Consider the following 15,941-nt stretch of genomic DNA (forward strand, 5'->3'; position numbering starts at 1 on the left):
CTTACCATAACCGCTAGTTATCTACACATGGTTGATTCTTACCATAACCGCTAGTTATCTACACATGGTTGATTCTTACCATAACCGCTAGTTATCTACACATGGTTGATTCTTACCATAACCGCTAGTTATCTACACATGGTTGATTCTTACCATAACCGCTAGTTATCTACACATGGTTGATTCTTACCATAACCGCTAGTTATCTACACATGGTTGATTCTTACCATAACCGCTAGTTATCTACACATGGTTGACTCTTACCATAACCGCTAGTTATCTACACATGGTTGATGATATTACAGGGTTAAACAGCTTGTCCTGCGTTGCATATATATTATATATATATATATATATAATCAATACCTTTTAATTCATCATCGAATCACAGCCTACTTCAACTTCACCAAACGGGTGATGATTTAACAAAAGTGCATTGCCGAGAAAAAAAAAGCAATCTTTGCACAAATGTACCGAACCATAAACATCAATTCCTTCCTTAAAATCAACACACAGAAATATATATTTTTTAAACCTGCATATTTAGTTAAAAGAAATTCATGTTAGCCGGCAATATTAACTAGGGACGGTTCCGTATTTCACCGAAAGAATAAACGTTTTGTTTTCGAAATTATAGTTTTCAGATTTTACCATATTAATGACCAAAGGCTCATATTTCTGTGTGTTTATTATGATTAGGTCTATGATTTGATAGAGCAGTCTGACTGAGTGGTGGTAGGCAGCAGCAGGCTCATATTTCTGTGTGTTTATTATGAGCAGTCTGACTGAGTGGTGGTAGGCAGCAGCAGGCTCATATTTCTGTGTGTTTATTATGAGCAGTCTGACTGAGTGGTGGTAGGCAGCAGCAGGCTCATATTTCTGTGTGTTTATTATGAGCAGTCTGACTGAGTGGTGGTAGGCAGCAGCAGGCTCATATTTCTGTGTGTTTATTATGAGCAGTCTGACTGAGTGGTGGTAGGCAGCAGCAGGCTCATATTTCTGTGTGTTTATTATGAGCAGTCTGACTTAGCGGTGGTAGGCAGCAGCAGGCTCATATTTCTGTGTGTTTATTATGAGCAGTCTGACTGAGTGGTGGTAGGCAGCAGCAGGCTCATATTTCTGTGTGTTTATTATGAGCAGTCTGACTGAGTGGTGGTAGGCAGCAGCAGGCTCATATTTCTGTGTGTTTATTATGAGCAGTCTGACTGAGTGGTGGTAGGCAGCAGCAGGCTCATATCTGTGTGTTTATTATGAGCAGTCTGACTGAGTGGTGGTAGGCAGCAGCAGGCTCATATTTCTGTGTGTTTATTATGAGCAGTCTGACTGAGTGGTGGTAGGCAGCAGCAGGCTCATATTTCTGTGTGTTTATTATGAGCAGTCTGACTGAGTGGTGGTAGGCAGCAGCAGGCTCATATTTCTGTGTGTTTATTATGAGCAGTCTGACTGAGTGGTGGTAGGCAGCAGCAGGCTCATATCTGTGTGTTTATTATGAGCAGTCTGACTGAGTGGTGGTAGGCAGCAGCAGGCTCATATTTCTGTGTGTTTATTATGAGCAGTCTGACTGAGTGGTGGTAGGCAGCAGCAGGCTCATATTTCTGTGTGTTTATTATGAGCAGTCTGACTGAGTGGTGGTAGGCAGCAGCAGGCTCATATTTCTGTGTGTTTATTATGAGCAGTCTGACTGAGTGGTGGTAGGCAGCAGCAGGCTCATATCTGTGTGTTTATTATGAGCAGTCTGACTGAGTGGTGGTAGGCAGCAGCAGGCTCATATCTGTGTGTTTATTATGAGCAGTCTGACTGAGTGGTGGTAGGCAGCAGCAGGCTCATATTTCTGTGTGTTTATTATGAGCAGTCTGACTGAGGGTGGTAGGCAGCAGCAGGCTCACAAGCATTCATTCAAACAGCACTTTCCATTTGCCAGCAGCTCTTAGCAATGCTTGAAGCGCTGTTTATGACTTCAAGCCAATCAACTCCAGAGATCAGACTGGCAATACTATAGTACCTATAAGACCATCCAATAGATTAGACTGGCAATACTATAGTACCTATAAGACCATCCAATAGATTAGACTGGCAATACTATAGTGCCAATAAGACCATCCAATAGATTAGACTGGCAATACTATAGTGCCAATAAGACCATCCAATAGATTAGGCTGGCAATACTATAGTACCTATAAGACCATCCAATAGATTAGACTGGCAATACTATAGTACCTATAAGACCATCCAATAGATTAGACTGGCAATACTATAGTACCTATAAGACCATCCAATAGATTAGACTGGCAATACTATAGTACCAATAAGACCATCCAATAGATTAGACTGGCAATACTATAGTACCAATAAGACCATCCAATAGATTAGACTGGCAATACTATAGTACCAATAAGACCATCCAATAGATTAGACTGGCAATACTATAGTACCTATAAGACCATCCAATAGATTAGGCTGGCAATACTATAGTACCTATAAGACCATCCAATAGATTAGACTGGCAATACTATAGTACCTATAAGACCATCCAATAGTCAAAGGTATATGAAATACAAACGGTATAGAGAAATAGTAGACGCGTCATAATTCCTACAATAACTAAAACCTAAAACTTCTTACCTGGGAATATTGAACCACCAGCTTTCATATGTTCTCATGTTCTGAACAACGAACTTAAAACGCTTTCTGACATGGCACATATTGCACTTTCTCCTCAAACACTGCATTTTTACATTATTTAAACCAAATTGAACACGTAATTATTTATGAGACTTAAATAGATGTATTAAGTTAAAAATAAGGGTTCATTCAGTATTGTTGTAATTGTCATTATTACAAACACACATGTAAAAATCTTCCGATTAATTCAGTATCGGCTTTTTTTTGGTTCTCCAATAAAAATCGGTCGACCTGTAGTTCATACACAAGGAGGAGGAGTAGTGTGTACCTCTTCCCAGAGGGGCAGTCCTGTCCGATTCCGTAGGCCAGTAGAGCAGCAGCTGGCTCGTGGATCAGCCTCAACACACGGAACCCTGCCGCCTCCGCAGCCGCCCTCAACGCCGCCTTCTGAGCATGTGCGAACTCAAAGGGGACAGTGATGACAGCCTCTGTGACATCAGCGCCCAAGGCCGATTGAGCCGTCTCTATGGAAACAACAATAGATGGGAGGGAGGACCTGTAGTACTGCCCCCCCCCCCCTGCTGGAGAACTGACATGTTTTCACATGTGGATGTAGTTTGACAATAGTTTTAAGTTGCTCCCTGATAGGCTACCATATTGCTTAGGCCCAGTCAATCATCTGGGATCTAACCTTTCATCTAATCTAACCTTTCATCTTGTGTAGGATCAGCTTGGCAACATCTTGGGGAGCCACATGTCTGGTCATCTCTCCAGTCATCTCATACACTGGCTTCTCTCCCTTGTTGACAACCTGAAACACATCATCATCAGATTCTCTATTACACAATATCACTCATAACGTAGTGTTAAGTAGTCAGACATGTTAATCACTGAGAACAGTGTTAGGTAGTCTAATAGAGACAGGTATACCAGGGTAATCACTGAGTCTAATAGAGCCAGGTATACCAGGGTAATCACTGAGTCTAATAGAGCCAGGTATACCAGGGTAATCACTGAGTCTAATAGGGGTAGAGGGGTAATCACTGAGAGTCTAATAGAGACAGGTATACCAGGGTAATCACTGAGTCTAATAGAGACAGGTATACCAGGGTAATCACTGAGTCTAATAGAGCCAGGTATACCAGGGTAATCACTGAGAGTCTAATAGACAGGTATACCAGGTTAATCACTGAGTCTAATAGAGCCAGGGATACCAGGTTAATCACTGAGAGTCTAATAGAGCCAGGGATACCAGGTTAATCACTGAGAGTCTAATAGAGCCAGGTATACCAGGTTAATCACTGAGAGTCTAATGGGGGTAGAGGGTTAATCACTGAGAGTCTAATAGAGCCAGGTATACCAAGTTAATCACTGAGAGTCTAATAGGGGTAGAGGGTTAATCACTGAGAGTCTAATAGAGACAGGTATACCAGGTTAATCACTGAGAGTCTAATAGAGACAGGTATACCAGGTTAATCACTGAGAGTCTATTAGGGTGTAGAGGGTTAATCACTGAGAGTCTAATAGAGACAGGTATACCAGGTTAATCACTGAGAGTCTAATAGAGACAGGTATACCAGGTTAATCACTGAGAGTCTAATAGAGACAGGTATACCAGGTTAATCACTGAGAGTCTAATGGGGGTAGAGGGTTAATCACTGAGAGTCTAATAGAGACAGGTATACCAGGTTAATCACTGAGAGTCTAATAGAGACAGGGATACCAGGTTAATCACTGAGAGTCTAATAGAGACAGGGATACCAGGTTAATCACTGAGAGTCTAATAGGGGGTAGAGGGTTAATCACTGAGAGTCTAATAGAGACAGGTATACCAGGTTAATCACTGAGAGTCTAATAGAGACAGGTATACCAGGTTAATCACTGAGAGTCTAATAGAGACAGGTATACCAGGTTAATCACTGAGAGTCTAATAGAGACAGGTATACCAGGTTAATCACTGAGAGTCTAATAGGGGGTAGAGGGTTGATCATTAAGAGTCTAATAGAGCCAGGTTAATCACTGAGAGTCTAATAGAGACAGGGATACCAGGTTAATCACTGAGAGTCTAATAGAGACAGGTATACCAGGTTAATCACTGAGAGTCTAATAGAGACAGGTATACCAGGTTAATCACTGAGAGTCTAATAGAGACAGGTATACCAGGTTAATCACTGAGAGTCTAATAGAGCCAGGGATACCAGGTTAATCACTGAGAGTCTAATAGAGACAGGGATACCAGGTTAATCACTGAGAGTCTAATAGAGACAGGGATACCAGGTTAATCACTGAGAGTCTAATAGGGGTAGAGGGTTAATCACTGAGAGTCTAATAGAGACAGGGATACCAGGTTAATCACTGGGAGTCTAATAGAGCCAGGGATACCAGGTTAATCACTGAGAGTCTAATAGAGACAGGTATACCAGGTTAATCACTGAGAGTCTAATAGAGACAGGTATACCAGGTTAATCACTGAGAGTCTAATAGGGGGTAGAGGGTTGATCATTAAGAGTCTAATAGAGCCAGGTTAATCACTGAGAGTCTAATAGAGACAGGTATACCAGGTTAATCACTGAGAGTCTAATAGAGACAGGTATACCAGGTTAATCACTGAGAGTCTAATAGAGACAGGTATACCAGGTTAATCACTGAGAGTCTAATAGAGCCAGGGATACCAGGTTAATCACTGAGAGTCTAATAGAGACAGGGATACCAGGTTAATCACTGAGAGTCTAATAGAGCCAGGTATACCAGGTTAATCACTGAGAGTCTAATAGAGACAGGGATACCAGGTTAATCACTGAGAGTCTAATAGAGACAGGTATACCAGGTTAATCACTGAGAGTCTAATGGGGTAGAGGGTTAATCACCGAGACTCTAATGGGGGTAGAGGGTTAATCACTGAAAGTCTAATAGAGACAGGTATACCAGGTTAATCACTGAGAGTCTAATGGGGGTAGAGGGTTAATCACCGAGACTCTAATGGGGGTAGAGGTTAATCACTGAAAGTCTAATAGAGACAGGTATACCAGGTTAATCACTGAGAGTCTAATAGAGACAGGGATACCAGGTTAATCACTGAGAGTCTAATAGAGACAGGTATACCAGGTTAATCACTGAGAGTCTAATAGAGACAGGGATACCAGGTTAATCACTGAGAGTCTAATAGAGACAGGTATACCAGGTTAATCACTGAGAGTCTAATGGGGGTAGAGGGTTAATCACCGAGACTCTAATGGGGGTAGAGGGTTAATCACTGAGTCTAATAGAGACAGGTATACCAGGGTAATCACTGAGTCTAATAGAGACAGGTATACCAGGTTAATCACTGAGTCTAATAGAGACAGGTATACCAGGTTAATCACTGAGAGTCTAATAGAGACAGGTATACCAGGTTAATCACTGAGTCTAATAGAGACAGGTATACCAGGGTAATCACTGAGAGTCTAATAGAGACAGGTATACCAGGGTAATCACTGAGAGTCTAATAGACAGGTATACCAGGTTAATCACTGAGTCTAATAGAGCCAGGGATACCAGGTTAATCACTGAGAGTCTAATAGAGCCAGGGATACCAGGTTAATCACTGAGAGTCTAATAGAGCCAGGTATACCAGGTTAATCACTGAGAGTCTAATGGGGGTAGAGGGTTAATCACTGAGAGTCTAATAGAGCCAGGTATACCAGGTTAATCACTGAGAGTCTAATAGGGGTAGAGGGTTAATCACTGAGAGTCTAATAGAGACAGGTATACCAGGTTAATCACTGAGAGTCTAATAGAGACAGGTATACCAGGTTAATCACTGAGAGTCTATTAGGGTGTAGAGGGTTAATCACTGAGAGTCTAATAGAGACAGGTATACCAGGTTAATCACTGAGAGTCTAATAGAGACAGGTATACCAGGTTAATCACTGAGAGTCTAATGGGGTAGAAGGTTAATCACTGAGAGTCTAATAGAGACAGGTATACCAGGTTAATCACTGAGAGTCTAATAGAGACAGGGATACCAGGTTAATCACTGAGAGTCTAATAGAGACAGGGATACCAGGTTAATCACTGAGAGTCTAATAGGGGTAGAGGGTTAATCACTGAGAGTCTAATAGAGACAGGGATACCAGGTTAATCACTGGGAGTCTAATAGAGACAGGGATACCAGGTTAATCACTGAGAGTCTAATAGAGCCAGGGATACCAGGTTAATCACTGAGAGTCTAATAGAGACAGGTATACCAGGTTAATCACTGAGAGTCTAATAGAGACAGGTATACCAGGTTAATCACTGAGAGTCTAATAGGGGTAGAGGGTTGATCATTGAGAGTCTAATAGAGCCAGGTATACCAGGTTAATCACTGAGAGTCTAATAGAGACAGGTATACCAGGTTAATCACTGAGAGTCTAATAGAGACAGGTATACCAGGTTAATCACTGAGAGTCTAATAGAGCCAGGTATACCAGGTTAATCACTGAGAGTCTAATAGAGCCAGGGATACCAGGTTAATCACTGAGAGTCTAATAGAGCCAGGGATACCAGGTTAATCACTGAGAGTCTAATAGAGCCAGGGATACCAGGTTAATCACTGAGAGTCTAATAGAGCCAGGTATACCAGGTTAATCACTGAGAGTCTAATAGAGACAGGGATACCAGGTTAATCACTGCCCAGAGTCTAATAGAGACAGGTATACCAGGTTAATCACTGAGAGTCTAATGGGGGTAGAGGGTTAATCAGAGACTCTAATGGGGGTATAGAGGGTTAATCACTGAAAGTCTAATAGAGACAGGTATACCAGGTTAATCACTGAGAGTCTAATGGGGGTAGATGGGAGACTCTAATGGGGGTAGAGGTTAATCACTGAGAGTCTAATAGAGACAGGTATACCAGGTTAATCACTGAGAGTCTAATGGGGTAGAGGTTAATCACCGAGACTCTAATGGGGGTAGAGGGTTAATCACTGAAAGTCTAATAGAGACAGGTATACCAGGTTAATGGCTGAGAGTCTAATAGGGGGTAGAGGGTTAATCACTGAGAGTCTAATAGGGGGTAGAGGGTTGAAAACTCACAGGACATTTACTCTCAGCTTTATGCGTCTGCACCTCAGGATCCTCAAAACTGCCGACAGGAGGAGAGGAAAAAGGGAGGAAGCAACAACATGAGTTCATTCTCCCTAACCCAACAACAGTGCATTCTTAACCCAACAACATGAGTGCATTCTCCCTAACCCAACAACATGAGTTCATTCTCCCTAACCCAACAACATGAGTTCATTCTCCCTAACCCAACAACATGAGTTCATTCTCCCTAACCCAACAACATGTTCATTCTCCCTAACCCAACAACATGAGTTCAGTTCATTGAGTTCTCTAGAACATTGGGAACATACAGTTGAAGTCAGAAGCTAATATACACTTTAGCCAAATACATTTAAACTGAGTTTCACTATTCCTGACATTTAATCCAAGTAACAATTCCCTGTTTAGGTCAGTTAGAATCACCACTTTATTTTAAGAATGTGGAATGTCAGAATAATAGTAGAGAGAATGATTTATTTCAGCTTTAATTTCATCACATTCCCAGTTGGTCAGAAGTTTACATTCACTCAATTAGTATTTGGTAGCATTGCCTTTAAATTGTTTAACTTGGGTCAAACGTTTCGGGTAGCCTTCCACAAGCTTCCCACAATAAGTTGGGTGAATTATGGCCCATTCCTCCTGACAGAGCTGGTGAAACTGAGCCAGGTTTGAAGGCCTCCTTTGCTCACACGCGCTTTTTCCAGTTCTGCCCACAAATTTCTTAGGATTGAGGTCAGGGCTTTGACCAAGTTTTAACTTCCTGACTGAAGTCTTGAGATGTTGCTTCAATATATCCACATAATTTTCCTACCTCATGATACCTATTTTGTGAAGTGCACCAGTCCCATCTACAGCAAAGCACCCCCACAACATGATGCTGCCACCCCCGTGCTTCACGTTCGGGATGGTGTTCTTCAGCTTGCAAGCCATCCCCCTTTCTCCTCCAAACATAACCATGGTCATTATGGCCAAACAGTTCTATTTTTGTTTCATCAGACCAGAGGACATTTCTCCAAAAAGTACCATCTTTATCCCCATGTGTCGTTGCAAACCGTAGTCTGGCTTTTTAGTGGTCCTTCTGTAGCACAGTTGGTAGAGCATGGCGCTTGTAACGCCAGGGTAGTGGGTTCGATTCCCGGGACCAACCATACGTAGAATGTATGCACACATGACTAAGTCGCTTTGGATAAAAGCGTCTGCTAAATGGCATATATTATTATATATTATTATGGCGGTATTGGAGCAGTGGCTTCTTCCTTGCTGACATTTCAGGTTGTGTCAATATAGGACTTGTTTTACTGTGGATATAAATACTTTTGTACCTGTTTCCTCCAGCATCTTCACAAGGTCCTTTGCTGTTGTTTTGGGATTGATTTGCACGTTTCGCAGTAAAGTACGTTAATCTCTAGGAGACAGAACGAGTCTCCTTCCTGAGCAGTATGACGGCTGCGTGGCCCCGTGGTGTTTATACTTGTGTACTATTGTTTGTAAGATGAACACGGTACCTTCAGGTGTTTAGAAATTGCTCCCAAGGATGAACCAGACTTGTGGAGGTCTACATTTTTTTTTCCTGAGGTCTTGGCTGATTTATTTTGATTTTCCCATGATGTCAAGCAAAGAGGCACTGAGTTTGAAGGTAGGCCTTGAAATGCATCCACAGGTACACCTCCAATTTACTCAAATGATGTCAATTAGCCTATCAGAAGCTTCTAAAGCCATGACATAATTTTCTGGAATTTTCCAAGCTGTTTAAAGGCACAGTCACCTTAGTGAATGTAAACTTCTGACCCACTGGAATTGTGATACAGTGAATTACAAGTGAAATAATCTGTCTGTAAACATGTGTTGGAAAAATGACTTGTAATGCACAAAGTAGATGTCCTAACCGATTTGCCAAAACTATAGTTTGTTAACAAGAAAATTGTGGAGTGGTTGAAAAACTAGTTTTAATGACTCCAACCTAAGTGTTTGTAAACTTCCAACTTCAACTGTAATACAGACACTCACCTCCTCCCCAGCACCTGTTTGACTTTAACCACAGTGTTGGCTGCGTTTCGGACACGACCCTGCTTAGCCGCAATCCCTACTATCTGCAGAGAGAGCGAGCGATGAGAGGGAGGCAGATGGAGGATAGGCCAGACGGATTGAACAGGGAGGTGAAGGGAGGGTTACAGTGTGAGATGACAGAGGGAGGACAGGACAGAGGGAGGGTTACAATGGGAGATGACAGAGGGAGGGAGTGTGGTTACAGTGTGAGATGAGATGACAGAGGGAGGGTGTGAGATGACAGAGGGAGGGTTACAGTGTGAGATGACAGAGGGAGGACATCATGACAAGAGATATGATCCTACATGCTCTGTACACCACCACAGTAATAACAGGTTTCTCTATCGTTTGAGGTAAATAATATTAATTATACTTAAAAATATAAAATGTAACATGCAACAATTTTACTGAGATATGGTTCATACAAGGAAATTAGTCAACCACTGGGGAGCCAGGCCCAGCCAATCAGAACACATTTCCCCCACAAAGAGGTTTTATGACAGACTGAAAAAAGCTCACTAACAGGGATGTAAACATCATTTTGACATTTGAGATAATGTGTGAATGTAACATTTCTGGCATCTTATTTCAGCTCATGAAACAGGCACATGTGGTTTTTCCATCCCTCGACGTCTGAGAGTTGAGAACTGGTCGCGGTTTGCTGATGTCAACATTGTGAACAGAGTGCCCCACGGTGGGGTTAGGGTATGGGTAGGCATAAGCTACGGACAAACACAATTGCCGACCAAGGCGAGACTCAAAAACGTGCTCCCAGCAAAACTAGAATAAGCCCAGTAAGCAGAATTACATTGCAAAGACGTGTAAAAATAAGTATTTTCCAGACGTTGAAGTAAGATTCAATTAAGTCTCCGAATTAAAAAGGTGAAAAGACATTTTACGTACCTTTAAAATACATTTTCTAGGACGTTGAAAAATGTTTCAACATCGGGGGGGGGGGCTCATTTTTGGTTTTGAATGAAAGTTGAAAACATGTCATTTATAGACATCTGTGTTTTGGCCAAATCAATGCTGGTCCATACTGGACAAAATCTGAACCAAACAAAGACACCAGTGATTGGTTCATATTTGGTCCAGACCAGAAATCAACGTCCGTGGAGGTATGAAATCAAGACCGGACTACACCGCACCAAATCTCAACCAAACAGACATTATGATTGGTTATTTGATTTAAGTCATTTAACAGATTTTGTCCAGACTGGAGCAAAAACCAATGTCTGTGGAACTCAAGGCAGGTCCAGACTACACAAAAACACATCGCTACCTGTCCATGCTTACTGAGGTGTAGCCTATAGTGTTGCCTGAAATGTGATTTTATGAAGCCCATCTGTGGTAAGCCTACCACCTGTAAAACATCACCAAAAGAGGTGATTGGTTCAAAAGGACCAACAAAACAAAAGACCTCGTGCTTCCTGGGGTGGAGATCCACCCCCATTACCTTTTAAAAACAAGGTAACTCAGATGCATATCTGTATTCCCAGTCATGTGAAATCCATAGATTGGGGCCTGATTAATTTATTTCCTTATATGAACTGTAACTCAGTAAAATCTTTGAAATGGTTGCATTTATATTTTTGATAAGTCGCTCTGGATAAGAGCGTCTGCTAAATGACTTAAATGTAAATGTAAAGAGCTACTTTTGTCTAAAAATGGGCATTGACCTATTTCTAAACAGGCTTGAAGGCTTAAGGTAGAATACATGTTTGTATGGTAATAATAATTAAATTAATTTGTAGGTCACACCTCCATCTCTTTTCTGGAAACATGCACTAACACGGAGATGTGTCCGTGTGGGAGCACTAACCTTATGAAAGGTGTGTATTAACTTAACCTGGATTATTTATCGCCGATATGAAAGAAGAAGGTCCTTGTACTTACAAAACCATGACCTCATGTTAATGTTCAGACCAGAGCAACAACAACCTACAGCTTCCTGCGATGACAAAAACCGCCTCCGCGAATGTTCATTTTGTTATCCCGACCAAATGGTATTGGTCCCATACAAATATTTATCAGATGTAATAGTTGAACGTGATGTTAGGTCGTCGTGTGATACCTGTTCCGTGTCTCGGTAAGCCACCACGGCAGGAGTGACTCGGTCTCCGGCGTCATTGGCGACCACCTCCGCTCGGCCATCCTGAACAAAACACAACACTGTCTAAATCCTCCCATCCTGGCTTGACCGATAACAACAACCATCATCTCTAAAAGCCAAGCAAGTTGTTTTAGCGTTAGTTTACTAGATGGTTAACACCGGTAGCCAACTCATTCACTCCATTTCTAACATTGTCTAGATTTACCGGTAACTAACTCATTGTCAAAACATGTTTAACCGGATCTTTCCGGACCTCCTGAATATATCGCTTCATAACTGAAAACAGAGACTAGTCCCACCGCCAAAAACGTTACTACAGGCAGCAACAATACCTTAAAAATAGCGACACAGGCACATGTGTAGCCGAAATGTACTCCTATGGCCGCCATGCTTGTTGAAAAATCACTGCGAAGCTGAACCACCAACAAGGTTAAAGTTCATTTGACTTTAAACCAATCAGAGTAAAACGTTGCAGGAACTGACTCGATATTCAGCCAATCGGAGATGTTTACTGAAACCAATCAGAAGAGGTCTGGCGTCAGCTGACGTAGTTTGCAGCAGGTACCGGAGAGTTGCTGCTGTTTTTTATTTTATTTAACTCGGCAAGTCGGTTAATAACGTATTCTTCTTTACAATGGCGGCCTACCAAAAGGCCTCCTGGAGGGATTGGGGCTGGGATTCATAATAAACATGTAGGAATCATGTGTGGTAGAGATCCTCTATAGTTAGTTATAGTTAGACATTCAGTTGGTTCTGTTGTGTAGTAGAGATCCTCTATAGTTAGACATTCAGTTGGTTCTGTTGTGTAGTAGAGATCCTCTATAGTTAGTTATAGTTAGACATTCAGTTGGTTATGATGTGTAGTAGAGATCCTCTATAGTTAGTTATAGTTAGACATTCAGTTGGTTCTGTTGTGTAGTAGAGATCCTCTATAGTTAGTTATAGTTAGACATTCAGTTGGTTCTGTTGTGTAGTAGAGATCCTCTATAGTTAGTTATAGTTAGACATTCAGTTGGTTCTGTTGTGTAGTAGAGATCCTCTATAGTTAGTTATAGTTAGACATTCAGTTGGTTCTGTTGTGTAGTAGAGATCCTCTATAGTTAGTTATAGTTAGACATTCAGTTGGTTCTGTTGTGTAGTAGAGATCCTCTATAGTTAGTTATAGTTAGACATTCAGTTGGTTCTGTTGTGTAGTAGAGATCCTCTATAGTTAGTTATAGTTAGACATTCAGTTGGTTCTGTTGTGTAGTAGAGATCCTCTATAGTTAGTTATAGTTAGACATTCAGTTGGTTCTGTTGTGTAGTAGAGATCCTCTATAGTTAGTTATAGTTAGACATTCAGTTGGTTCTGTTGTGTAGTAGAGATCCTCTATAGTTAGACATTCAGTTGGTTCTGTTGTGTAGTAGAGATCCTCTATAGTTAGTTATAGTTAGACATTCAGTTGGTTCTGTTGTGTAGTAGAGATCCTCTATAGTTAGTTATAGTTAGACATTCAGTTGGTTCTGTTGTGTAGTAGAGATCCTCTATAGTTAGTTATAGTTAGACATTCAGTTGGTTCTGTTGTGTAGTAGAGATCCTCTATAGTTAGTTATAGTTAGACATTCAGTTGGTTCTGTTGTGTAGTAGAGATCCTCTATAGTTAGTTATAGTTAGACATTCAGTTGGTTCTGTTGTGTAGTAGAGATCCTCTATAGTTAGTTATAGTTAGACATTCAGTTGGTTCTGTTGTGTTGTAGAGATCCTCTATAGTTAGACATTAGTTGGTTCTGTTGTGTATAGTTAGACATTCAGTTGGTTCTGTTGTGTAGTAGAGATCCTCTATAGTTAGTTATAGTTAGACATTCAGTTGGTTCTGTTGTGTTGTAGAGATCCTCTATAGTTAGTTATAGTTAGACATTCAGTTGGTTCTGTTGTGTAGTAGAGATCCTCTATAGTTAGTTATAGTTAGACATTCAGTTGGTTCTGTTGTGTAGTAGAGATCCTCTATAGTTAGACATTCAGTTGGTTCTGTTGTGTAGTAGAGATCCTCTATAGTTAGTTATAGTTAGACATTCAGTTGGTTCTGTTGTGTAGTAGAGATCCTCTATAGTTAGTTATAGTTAGACATTCAGTTGGTTCTGTTGTGTAGTAGAGATCCTCTATAGTTAGACATTCAGTTGGTTCTGTTGTGTAGTAGAGATCCTCTATAGTTAGTTATAGTTAGACATTCAGTTGGTTCTGTTGTGTAGTAGAGATCCTCTATAGTTAGTTATAGTTAGACATTCAGTTGGTTCTGTTGTGTAGTAGAGATCCTCTATAGTTAGACATTCAGTTGGTTCTGTTGTAGTTAGACATTCAGTTGGTTCTGTTGTGTAGTAGAGATCCTCTATAGTTAGTTATAGTTAGACATTCAGTTGGTTCTGTTGTGTAGTAGAGATCCTCTATAGTTAGTTATAGTTAGACATTCAGTTGGTTCTGTTGTGTAGTAGAGATCCTCTATAGTTAGTTATAGTTAGACATTCAGTTGGTTCTGTTGTGTAGTAGAGATCCTCTATAGTTAGTTATAGTTAGACATTCAGTTGGTTCTGTTGTGTAGTAGAGATCCTCTATAGTTAGTTATAGTTAGACATTCAGTTGGTTCTGTTGTGTAGTAGAGATCCTCTATAGTTAGTTATAGTTAGACATTCAGTTGGTTCTGTTGTGTAGTAGAGATCCTCTATAGTTAGTTATAGTTAGACATTCAGTTGGTTCTGTTGTGTAGTAGAGATCCTCTATAGTTAGTTATAGTTAGACATTCAGTTGGTTCTGTTGTGTAGTAGAGATCCTCTATAGTTAGTTATAGTTAGACATTGGTTAGACATTCAGTTGGTTCTGTTGTGTAGTAGAGATCCTCTATAGTTAGTTATAGTTAGACATTCAGTTGGTTCTGTTGTGTAGTAGAGATCCTCTATAGTTAGTTATAGTTAGACATTCAGTTGGTTCTGTTGTGTAGTAGAGATCCTCTATAGTTAGTTATAGTTAGACATTCAGTTGGTTCTGTTGTGTAGTAGAGATCCTCTATAGTTAGTTATAGTTAGACATTCAGTTGGTTCTGTTGTGTAGTAGAGATCCTCTATAGTTAGTTATAGTTAGACATTCAGTTGGTTCTGTTGTGTAGTAGAGATCCTCTATAGTTAGTTATAGTTAGACATTCAGTTGGTTCTGTTGTGTAGTAGAGATCCTCTATAGTTAGTTATAGTTAGACATTCAGTTGGTTCTGTTGTGTAGTAGAGATCCTCTATAGTTAGTTATAGTTAGACATTCAGTTGGTTCTGTTGTGTAGTAGAGATCCTCTATAGTTAGTTATAGTTAGACATTCAGTTGGTTCTGTTGTGTAGTAGAGATCCTCTATAGTTAGTTATAGTTAGACATTCAGTTGGTTCTGTTGTGTAGTAGAGATCCTCTATAGTTAGTTATAGTTAGACATTCAGTTGGTTCTGTTGTGTAGTAGAGATCCTCTATAGTTAGTTATAGTTAGACATTCAGTTGGTTCTGTTGTGTAGTAGAGATCCTCTATAGTTAGTTATAGTTAGACATTCAGTTGGTTCTGTTGTGTAGTAGAGATCCTCTATAGTTAGTTATAGTTAGACATTCAGTTGGTTCTGTTGTGTAGTAGAGATCCTCTATAGTTAGTTATAGTTAGACATTCAGTTGGTTCTGTTGTGTAGTAGAGATCCTCTATAGTTAGTTATAGTTAGACATTCAGTTGGTTCTGTTGTGTAGTAGAGATCCTCTATAGTTAGTTATAGTTAGACATTCAGTTGGTTCTGTTGTGTAGTAGAGATCCTCTATAGTTAGTTATAGTTAGACATTCAGTTGGTTCTGTTGTGTAGTAGAGATCCTCTATAGTTAGTTATAGTTAGACATTCAGTTGGTTCTGTTGTGTAGTAGAGATCCTCTATAGTTAGTTATAGTTAGACATTCAGTTGGTTCTGTTGTGTAGTAGAGATCCTCTATAGTTAGTTATAGTTAGACATTCAGTTGGTTCTGTTGTGTAGTAGAGATCCTCTATAGTTAGTTATAGTTAGACATTCAGTTGGTTCTGTTGTGTAGTAGAGATCCTCTATAGTTAGTTAT

The 15,941-nt window shown here is 40.4% G+C and overlaps 1 protein-coding gene across 1 annotated transcript in view; it reads right to left on the reverse strand.

The window, feature by feature from the left end:
* Positions 1-12,310, reverse strand: part of LOC127923520 (heat shock 70 kDa protein 14-like) — a 40,808-nt gene extending 28,498 nt beyond the window's left edge. The window contains exons 1-6 of the mRNA XM_052507569.1: positions 12,178-12,310; positions 11,807-11,887; positions 9,694-9,776; positions 7,678-7,726; positions 3,331-3,433; positions 2,951-3,146 (exon numbers count right to left, since the gene is read on the reverse strand). Of these exons, the coding sequence (XP_052363529.1) occupies positions 2,951-3,146; positions 3,331-3,433; positions 7,678-7,726; positions 9,694-9,776; positions 11,807-11,887; positions 12,178-12,234 (569 nt within the window). The 5' untranslated portion in view covers positions 12,235-12,310. The remainder of the gene's footprint in view (positions 1-2,950; positions 3,147-3,330; positions 3,434-7,677; positions 7,727-9,693; positions 9,777-11,806; positions 11,888-12,177) is intronic.
* Positions 12,311-15,941: the final 3,631 nt, after the last annotated feature.

Source organism: Oncorhynchus keta, unplaced genomic scaffold, assembly GCF_023373465.1.
Source record: "Oncorhynchus keta strain PuntledgeMale-10-30-2019 unplaced genomic scaffold, Oket_V2 Un_contig_29970_pilon_pilon, whole genome shotgun sequence".
In the NCBI taxonomy this organism is placed as follows: Eukaryota; Metazoa; Chordata; class Actinopteri; order Salmoniformes; family Salmonidae; genus Oncorhynchus; species Oncorhynchus keta.